At 40.9% G+C, this 10,589-nt stretch overlaps 1 protein-coding gene across 1 annotated transcript; it reads right to left on the bottom strand.

Annotated features, from left to right (window-relative positions):
- Positions 1-3,363: 3,363 nt before the first annotated feature.
- LOC126383474 (sterile alpha motif domain-containing protein 3-like) lies at positions 3,364-10,309 on the bottom strand. The gene is made up of 5 exons (XM_050033988.1): positions 10,256-10,309; positions 6,160-7,161; positions 5,634-5,786; positions 4,876-4,968; positions 3,364-4,527 (listed from the first exon to the last, which is right to left on the bottom strand). Exons 2-5 carry the CDS (start codon positions 7,159-7,161, stop codon positions 4,291-4,293), a joined length of 1,485 nt encoding a protein of 494 aa, XP_049889945.1. The 5' UTR covers positions 10,256-10,309; the 3' UTR covers positions 3,364-4,290.
- Between the last annotated feature and the right edge of the window lie 280 nt (positions 10,310-10,589).

Consider the following 10,589-nt stretch of genomic DNA (forward strand, 5'->3'; position numbering starts at 1 on the left):
GGGCAATATAATACAGCTATATATGATCTGAATCTCTCCCTCCCTTTCTTTGAGTTGAACAACACCCATGAGCCATTTTTCCTCTATAGTTTGTGTCACATTCTTTTGTGTGTATCAGGTATCCAAACTCCTTTGCAAGTGAATATTCTTATTTTACCAAAAACATCTGAGGGCTGTACAATGAAGCTAGTTCTAGAGTCAGGCTGTCTTTGTCTGAGCTGGCTCAACAAACCCTAAAGCCCCAGTCCAGATTCCCAGTCCCAGAAGATTTAAATCTTTAAAAGTTTAATGTCTAAAAAAGTCTCAGTAATTTCCTTAAATAGCTACTCACTATAGTTTTTAACAAACAAACAGGAGAACATTTGTGGGGACTATTTTCAGCGGTGGATAATCCACATTAAGGGCTCTAGTCAGTATTTATGTCAGCAGGACAATGTATATGGGAGTCAATATAAACTACAGTGTGTGTTAATGAAAAAAGTTACAGATTGAGTAATAAAGCTGTTCAAAGTGTGTTTATGTTGTTTTTATGATGGACTGTTTGTTTTCCTCCTATCTAAATTGTTGTGAGGCACATCTGAGCTCTTTTAAAAATGCTGAATGAAAAAAGTCTCTGTCTCATTAGCTGCGGTTGTAGAAAGCCTGCTGATCACAGATTTAAACTCCACATTAATGTTGGCTTTTTAATGGCTTACGAGGAAGATTTGAGTCTTTAAGCACTGAGCTACACTCGAGGGATGGACAGAAGGATGGAGGGAGGAGGAATTAACGAAATAAGAAGGAGAGGAGATAATAAAGTGAGTAAAACAAACAGGAGCTACAGAACAAACAAAATAGAGGTTATAAAAGGCTTACAGCTGTCTTTTTCAACAGTTGGGGCTGAAAAAAGAAAATAAACAAGAAAATGAATACAAGGAAATCAAGACAAATGGCTCAGAAATATGAAATAACATGAAATGGAAATTTGGACAGAGATGGAAATCAGACATTAGGGATAGATGATGGAAAGAAAATCAGGAAAAAATGGACAGAGACAAAACAAGTGCTGTTTTGAGGAGTACCAAAATGTAAAAACTTGGAAATTGTGATGAAGGAACAAAAGTGAACAGAGAAAGATGAACAAAAGATGATGGAGTGAACCAAAGAAAATCTAGCAGAGTCAAAGGATTAAGACAGCAGAGTATAAAAGAGAAATGTAAAGGAAAACAAAGAAATTAAGAAAAATTGAAAAAGCTTGACAGAAATAAAAGGAGACGAGGCAGATATGTTAATACTGAAGAACAAGGAGAGAAGAAGTGAAGGACGGTGCGGTTGATGAGTGATAAAGTGATCGAGGCATAGATCGATAGATGGATAGGTCAGAAGATCAATGGATGGATAGATGAATGGATGCGTGAAAGAACACACAGGCAGTTTTTTTTTAAAAATGTCACAGATTCATCTCCCTCCATCTTTATCTGTCTGTCTGTTCATCCGTTTGTCTGTACACGTCTCACTTTGTATTTTCAAAGCTCAGATAATTTCAGATTTTTCATAGCAAGTCATCAGAGAGCTGCAGCGCAGGTACAAATCGGCTATTAAGGCAGTTCAATCTCGTTTTTAGTTTTGGAAAAGAACATTTTGGAGCGCATGAGAATGAAAATGTGAAAATGTGAAAAGTCGAGATGGTGAGCTATAAAGAGGGTGATGAATCCGTAGCCAATTAGAGAACCCCCCCCCCGGGGTCTAGATGCTGGTGGTGGTAGAGGAAGTGAAGAAGAGATGAGGATTAGATGGATGGGTGCTGATGATCTGGATGAGTAGAGGTATGAGTCTTCAGGCTTGTCTTTGACCTTGGGTATGACGGCTGGAGGTGAACAGGGTGGAGGAGGGGCGGCGATTCTGCCTAGAATGACAGCTGAAAGCGGCAGAGGAGAGAACAGATTTAAAATCTCATAGTGACAACCTGATTGGCTGATGAAGGTTGTGGCTAATTACGATAGGACAGCTAGAAGAGTGAACCCCCAGAGGCGGCTGATTGGAGGAAGCAGTGGGAGAGGGAGAATTGTGAATGAATGAGCACAGGAAGGTCTTCCTGATTGTACTTACGCTGAGCTTCATTTGTATCATCGAAATAAAGAGAAAAAAGTTTAGAATTTGAGGAGGCCCTGAATTCATTATACTCATTATCACCGAGACATCACCTACAAACTGTGACTGGTTGTGTTTCAGAAGATGTACTCAGATATTTTATTTCTTATTTATATTTTACTTATTAAGTTGCACAAATACTCTCTTAAAAGTTTAAGTCATTCATTCAAATTCCTACTTCAGTAAAAGTACAAAAGTATTGGCCTCTCAATATACAGCCAGTACCAGAAGTAAAAGTGCTTAAGCAGAATAATTATATGATATAATTGTACTATAATTATTGATGCATTAATATGTTCATTACTTTATATTCTGCTGGGTCATCTATAATACTACATCATCGTTTTTTAACACTTCATTTGGCTTGATGCTGGGGCAACAATTATCCCATGTCTTAGCCCATGTCAGACACTGCCTGACTTATTTCTTCCAGCAAGCTGAGTTTTGGTCGATGTTGGGCCAGGTATTTTTGACAAGAGCCCAGTGATGGCAGTGTCGGCATTCAGAATCAGGTCAGTTTATTTGGCTTGATTCTAGGGTGTCAGCCAAGTCTCAGCCAAGTTGGGCAACTGCACACAACCAACCTATTTCTTTCAGTGTGCAAGGCCAGATCATTTTGGCAAGCCTGGCAGATTCACAGAGTATAGGTGTATCTGTAGCTGTCACTATTTCAGTTTGTTTTCAGTTAATTAAAGTTAATTGTAGCGTTTTGGTCGCCTAAATGGCATCAGATGTTCAGTGTTTCCGGTAAGGACATTTTGGTTTAGTGGTGTTTTTTGCTAATGATAATTAGCATTATCACAGTTAATGCTGTAAATCCAATGTGCTAACCAAGTTAGCAGATACACTGTAAACCCGGATAAGTAGACTCTACTTAAAAAAATCAAGGTAACTCGTTGCCTTAAATTTTTTAAGTAATGAAGCATTAGTTGAGTAAGTGAAGTAGACTACGTTCAATGTACTTTAAGCTCCTAATGGAATGGAATAGAACATTTAAGTTGAATATACTAATAACCAAGTTACAGTAACTGAAGATACTTAGCTTAAACAATCGTTCCCCACCCATTTATTTAACTCAGCTTGTTTAGTAAGCATTACTCCATTACTAATTCAACTAAATTGTATATTCTAACTGACCAAACTTAACTTTTTCAATTCCTGAAACTCAAAATATGTCTTTAAATCAATAGAGCTGTGTAAAATACATACACTGCAACATTACATTGATCCAATTTTTTTTATTGAACATATCTTTTTTAACAAACAAAAGAAACTTTTTTAGTTCCTGAAACTCTAAATATGTCTTTCAATCAATACAGCCATGTAAAATACATACATACTGCAACATTACATTGATCCAATTTTTTTTAATTGAACATATCTTTTTTCAAAAACAAAAGAAATAAACAAAGCCATGGCCTAATAGGCTGTAGATTCCTCAGTGATGGCATGAAAAGATCTTTCTCACAAACTCGTACAATACAAAGCTCTCTTCCTCTTTATCTCCAATTATTAGAATATTATACCGCGCCTCTTCAAATTTGGCTGTCAAACTGGAAAGATAAAACTCAGCCCTGTTGAACACTGGCATCTTTACATTTACAAATAACACGTGTCCATGCAAAAAAAAGTGTGTGAGAATGAAAGAAGAGAGAAGGGGAGGCTGAAAAAAATAACAGCAGATACCTGTATGGAGACCCCATACTCTTCTTTCCACCTCTTTTCCTCCCCTGCTCTCTCTACCCCACTTTAAAAACACATTCTGAACTCATCAACAAAAAAAGTTTCTCTGGATAAAATATAAAACGTGTGAGACAGAGTAAGAGTGAAAAATAAAACTGACAGTAGATACCCATCTAGAGTCCACACTCTGCCCTCCTCATAACCCCTTAAAAAAAATAAAAATCTGTCCTTCTCTCTTTACCCTCTCTCTCTTTACTTCCATACATTCCCTTCAAAGTTGTAACCAGCAAATGTTGAAGGCCAAAATTATTACTTTCTTTTTTCCTTTTCTGCCAATTTATAAAAAAAAAACAAAGCAAAACAAAAAGAAACCCTCACATTTGACTTGGGACTTGGGAAGAGGAGATTCTGGATCTTACATTGCAAGCTGATTCTTGAGTGTTTGAAGTTTAGGTCTCAGATCTGTCTTACCTAAGTTCAGAAGTTCTTCATGTACTTAGGGTAGTTGAGATGAAGTGCATAGGTAAGTCCGAAGACAATGTACATGGCTTGGGGCAGGCTCGCAACATCCATCACAATGTTTCCCTCCAAGATGATTCCCACTGAGGATGCATTGTGGTGAAGGGACTGCGTGTGTGGAGTGATGTTTTCCTGTTCACGGCAGAGGATCCCCACTGGCACATCATTGTACGAACCTCCCTCATCATCAACGTCCTGAAAGAAGGAACAGGGCATGATCACGTTAACATGACAACATAGTGCTACAAACAGCTTCAATAAGTACATACACAGCCCACATGTCTGCCCTGTCCAGTGTCCACCCACTGCCCAGTGCAGCAACCGCTACAGAAAATCACTCAGGACAGGTGTAAGGAGTTTGCCTCCTCCAGAGAAGTTTTTTTTTTTAAACAACAAAAACAATAAAAAAAGAAACTATTAACACATGCACACCTTAAAATACTGTAATATGTATGGTAGAGAGAGAGGAGGGGAGGTAAAGAACGGGGGAGCAAGGGAGGGGGGAAGGAGGAGAGGAGGAGGAGAAAAATCAAAGTTGCTTACAAAGCTGGCCTTGAAGAAGGTGGATGGATCATCGCCAAGAATGACAGGAAGCCCCCTGAGGACGAGGCATCTGACTTCTGTCACATCTGAAGCCTGGTGGATTGAGGGAGCAGAGAGGACATCACACACTTAAAATAGGGTCCACATGTTACCCTGAACATGATGTGCACACACATAATTCAATAATACACAGCACAGCCATTTACGTACTGGACCCCACCTGTTAACTCACACACAGTGTTCTCAACATTATGCATACAGGTGGTTATTTGCATACCTCATTTACAGATCAACTAGCAAAACCTGGCAAACTAATGTAATGGGTGGTAAGTAATTTCTCTGAGGACTGAGGAGTTAGTTTAGCCAATTCAACTCCATTACACATTACACACCATTTCACACAGGCTACTCAAAGTCAAGGAAAAGAAAGCGTCTACAAACAGGATAGCTCACATTACCAGTACATTTATTTACACTACATCTGCGTTCTTTCAAGCTCTGTTTTCTAAGATGTGAATATAGATTTTTTTTTTTTAAAAAATTATTTTTTGGGGCCTTTTGCCTTTATTGACAGGACAGCTGAAGATATGACAGGAAAGGGGGCAGAGAGAGAGGGGATGACACGCAGCAAATGGGCCGCAGGCGGGATTCGAACCAGCAGCCGCTGCAGAGGACTAACAGCCTCAGTACATGGGGCGCTCGCTCTACTGACTGAGCTATAGGGGCACCCCGTGAATATAGATTTAAAATCAACTAACCTTTGTTTGTCGCATCAGGTCAGCCAGCACCTGCCCTGTGAGCCCCCTCTTTGCCTTGAAGATTTCCATGAGCCTGGGACTGTGACGGTCAAGGGCCTCGTAGAACTCCTGTCTCAGACTCTTACCAACCACCCTGCTGAACTCCAGACACACCTGAAACATGTAAAAATAAAACATGTTAATGTCCATATTTGTTGGCTAAAGCAACAATCAACAGTCTGCACAGAAATGACAATCCTTCAGGATGTTGTTTTTTACTTTTTTTTGTTTTGTTTGTCTGTTTGCTTGCGTTTTGTTTAGCTATGTTTTTGTTTTTGTTATGATTGCTTACGGTCTGGAGGTTACATGTGATTCTGTGTGCATGTGTATAATTGAAAATTGAATTAAAAAAAAGAAAAAAGAAATGACAACAATAATAATTTGTGGCCACGAGTTAATTTTTAAAAAAATCCAATGTCACCACAGTGGTTCCACAGAATAGAGAGAATATAATAATATAGAATATGAAACAAATCTATAGACCTACCTGTTGTTCAGTCAAGAGAGCCGGCCAACGTTGACATATCTGGTTGATGGCAGGCTGGTCCTTCACAACTTCACTCCTTCGAAGAGCAAATGTCAGATCCATTTTCTGCTTGATGAGGGCTCCATTTGGGGTTTTCTTTTTCATTTCGTCCACCAAGAGCTGTCGAGCATCTTCGAGGCTGGAGTCATCCTGTCCATCTGGATAATCTGGTAAGTAATTAACTTCTCCTCTCCTTGGCTTCTTGATGCTCTTGTTAGGTGGGTCTCCACAAAGAGAGTGCTTTCCATGTTTACCGCCGTTCACGGTGACATCATGGTGACCCAGCTGACGCATTTTTGTTCGGTAATTGCCCATCTTGAATTTCAAGCTGTTTTTCCAACCGCTCCAGCCGGATACTGATCCCTGTTCTTTGAGACATGGGTGTGCTCGCACCAGTGCTGAGGCAACAGCTTCAAATTCTGCATTTGTTGGATATGCTTTCAAGGCATATATGGTCTCGGCCAGCCTCTCAAGGATGTCGTGTTTGAGCTCCTTTGATGGAATGAGGTGTGTTCCATCCCTGAGATGGAGCAGGTTTGCTTGACGCAGCCTATATTCCACATCCACAGAGAATTTTGGTATATACATATCAAATACCTCTGGCCACTGGCGTTGTCTTTCCTGAGAGGAGTCGGAGAGGATGTCCGTGTCTACCTCGCTTGGTGTGTCGGTCAGTTCTTCACTTGATGTTAACCCTGGTTTGGGCACCTCCACTAGAGAAAGCACTGGAATGATTTTAAGGGTGGGTCGCTCAGGCAGCTCTGAAATCTCTGTTAGGTTGCACAATTCGTTGTCAAAGTTGGGATCTTTAAACTGTAAGCTGAAGTTATAGTTTATTTGAAGAACATCTTTAAGGGAGTCAATCAAAAGGTCAACTGTATCAGGCTTTGTCATCAGTTCCACCTTCCTTATGTCTGCTTCAGTGAAGATGACTCTCATAAGCAGTCTCTGTTGCACCGCCATCTGGGGAGAAAGAGAGAGAGATTGTTCAGCACAGAATATAGCGTTTGAGAGTCACCATTAGTTTCCCACTTATTCTGTATGCTGAAAGGGGGAAAACATCGTTAAGCTCTGACAGCAGGACCACACACAGGGGCGGGGTTACATCAGAGTAGCAAACTTCATATGATCTAAGGTGCTCATGGTACCATGCACTCATTACTCTGCACACAAACATGATTTCTGTATGAACTGCAACAATGTGTGTGATCTGCCTAAACTCAGGGAGACCTGAGCAGGATCCAGCAGAGACTACCATATCTGCCTTGTATGTAACTCCATCTAGACAGACAGATGATGCTACAAGAACTGCTGCTGGCTTGTGGATTTTCTGACCGAGTACCCTCTGGATGTTCTCAGGGAAAGCGGTTACAGAGACCATAGTGACCTTCTCCATCTCGACTGAAGGTTTGAAAAATGAACTCGAGTCCAAATGATAGCTGACTGCTTTTTGGTGTTTCACAGCAAGTGTAAGGGCTACATTCCTGTAGTTCTGAGCGTCACGGATAACCTTTTTGAAAAATTTGTGCTTTCCCTCAAAGCGCATAGTCCACACATCACACAGTGGACCAAAGGCTTTAATAAGTTGAGGGTAATGTTCAATATAATGGTGTTTTGGTCTTAATCTAAACTGTGGGAATGCTGACTGCAGTAGTTCTCTGTGTTCAGCTAACTTGTACTCCAGGAAGTAGAGTGTCTCTTCAGTAAACCTGGGGGCAACTACTAACTCCACAATGTCTTTCACAAGCATGAGAACTTCCCATGCCTTTTCCCCAGGAGGAATGTACTGACCAACAAGAAATGGTAGGAGCCTAATTAGGCACCAGTTCTCGTGCGCATTTCCCCCGATTGTGCCTTTTGTGGAGAAGCCTTTTGCAATAGGCTGTGGCTGATCAGTTTTGTCAGTAAAGGTGTATGTAAATGACCTGATTGCCTGATTCAGTGTTTCTAGATTAAAATATCCCTTGGAAATCAGATCTGAAAGGCACAAAGACAACTCTACTGGGACTATGCCCTCCAGAAGGTCGTGCATGAGGTCAGGGGGGTAACCTTTAACAACATGAAAGTGTTCCAGTTTCGCAGTCAAAGGGCACTCTTTTTTCACACCATATGTTCTACTCAGTTCTGGATCTTCCATCACTTCCTGCACTTGTCTGTCATGCGTGTCTTTGTCTCTGAGCTCAAAGGCACCAGAGCGCACCTCTTGTTCTTGAATGTCACTTCTACTTGCCATGCAGACTCTGCAGAACTTATCAACAGAGAAGCTCTCGTAGAATCCTGCTAGTGCATGAGCACCTAGGTTGTCAGCAGCTATGTACAAAACAGTTCCTTTCACACTTGCACCTAAGGACTCTATGTAAACACCATCTTTTTCTAGTGACATCAGATCATGTATAAGTGGTTCCAGCACTTTAGCATGACCACATTCTTTTACAGTGGTTGTGTTGCATATTAGAGCAAGCTGGATAGAGTTGAGTGATGCTCTATATTTTGCTGGCATATTGGCAATTACCCAGTACACCGCGCACATCTTATGCTTCTTCTTGGATGTTCCTAACGGATTGGCGATCTCAAAGTCATCGATGTACAGCCCAATGGCAATTGTGAACTCATCACTAGTAAGAAGGCCATTTTCTCTGAAGTATATACCATCTACATGAGTTCTGTATTCATTTGGAACATGTATTTCTTCAGACATTGCTTTATCTAACACATCTGTCTTGCTCAGCAACTTCTGCAGCATTTGCTGTATGGGAACATATACAACCGATTTCTTATCTCTATCAACTACATACTCTACAGGCATTACCAGCGGAAATTCTTTAGACACATACGATGCTCTCCTTTTCGTGGTTGCTAAGGAACCATCTTTGCCGCAAAATGTTGTCATTATGTTGGTCTCTGAAACAGCACTGCTCACCTGTTTCACAATGGACTCATCTATCTCAGAATCATACTCCTGAAGAATCATCTTCACCTTATGCTGCAGAAGTGGCTCCGACAAATAATGTATATCACAAAGCTGTTTGATAACTTCCTGTACAGATCGCTCAGGTATGTGGAGGATAGTCTGCATCTTTAAAAAAAGAGCAGCCAAGTTGTGCTCTAACTGCTTTTCTAAATCATGAAGATCTATCTCACAAACTTTTTCACTAACATCATCTATCTCCCCCGTGTCTTCAATTGGCATTTGCTCATCTGCAACATCACTGTCTTTGTTTTCATCACTCACGTCAACATTAACTATTTCTTTCTTGAACATCTTCCAGTCGTCTTCTCTATGTGCTTTACTTTTATGTGCATTGAAAGTTGAATACACACTGCTCTCAAATCTACAGCCTGCATAAGGACACTGAACCTTCTGGTTAACTTTCAAGTGTCTGCTTCGGAGGTGAGTGAAAAATTCAGTTTCAGAGCAGGGCTCGGTGAATTCACACAACTGACAGCAGAATTTGACCGCTTCATTTTCTCCTGGTTGTTCCTCATGAGTTTTAGAGTGAACACGAGATATGTGTGCTTTAAGGCTGTTTAAGGACTTGAATGTGCACAAACAGTCCTGGTGCAAACACGGAAATGGTACTGTCCTTGTGTAACTTCCATGTTTTAACCGGTAGTGTTTAAATAACTGGGCCCTTTTCTCACTAACAAAACCACAATATTTACACTTCCACTCCATCTTCAGCTAGCTAAAGTTAGATGAACCAAGGAAAAATGACAGTTAGCTAACAGGATAAAGCTTCTGAAAAGAACTATTTGAAATTGGTTTTCTAAATGAACACAATAGCCACACAGGCATGAACTAAATAACAAAACATTGAAGAGGCATGACAGCCAAGAGTGGGACTAATAGCCAACTAACAAAAAATAAATCAAACTAAATCAAGAAATTAAAGCTAATTAGCTCAAATCAGCTAAATAATCATGTGAGCGAGTGTGCACCAACGTACCAGGATGTTTGTAACGTTAAGTTAGATCTGTGAGCTGCTTCACCGTCCCCGCTCAACTTCAGCTGTCTGGAAGCAACAGAGAAAGAAGTGTCATAGTCAAGCGGACATACCAGCTCGGTATCATGTTCAAAGCACGGCAACGTGAAGACTTCCAGCTGAGTGTACGCGGAGTCCGGTCATAAAACTTGAGCTTTGCGCAGTGGATGTCCGCTTCGAGTCCGCTCGTTTTTTTCAACCAAAAGCGGACGGTCGCCAGACACGTCCAGACACGTCGGACCAAAGCGCAATTGTTATGACCGGGCAGACACCACGTACTCACACTGTGTCACACAATATAGACTCCCATAGCAATTCAGCTGCGCCAACTTACCGGGATGTTCGCTGGTCCGTGGTGGAGCTAACTGGTTCTGGTGTCTGGCTCAGCTCAGCTTGCATTAGCTGTCT

Source organism: Epinephelus moara, chromosome 22 (assembly GCF_006386435.1).
Source record: "Epinephelus moara isolate mb chromosome 22, YSFRI_EMoa_1.0, whole genome shotgun sequence".
Lineage (NCBI taxonomy): Eukaryota > Metazoa > Chordata > Actinopteri > Perciformes > Serranidae > Epinephelus > Epinephelus moara.

What these genes read in the sequence shown, in the direction of transcription:
- LOC126383474 (XM_050033988.1), bottom strand. Translation starts at nt 7,161, where the DNA reads ATGGCGGTGCAACAGAGACTGCTTATGAGAGTCATCTTCACTGAAGCA. An exon ending in CTCTCTTGACTGAACAACAG is followed by an intron (nt 5,787 to 6,159) that starts GTAGGTCTATAG and finishes TACATGTTTCAG; the next exon opens with GTGTGTCTGGAGTTCAGCAG. An exon ending in CCTTCTTCAAGGCCAGCTTT is followed by an intron (nt 4,528 to 4,875) that starts GTAAGCAACTTT and finishes TCCTTCTTTCAG; the next exon opens with GACGTTGATGATGAGGGAGG.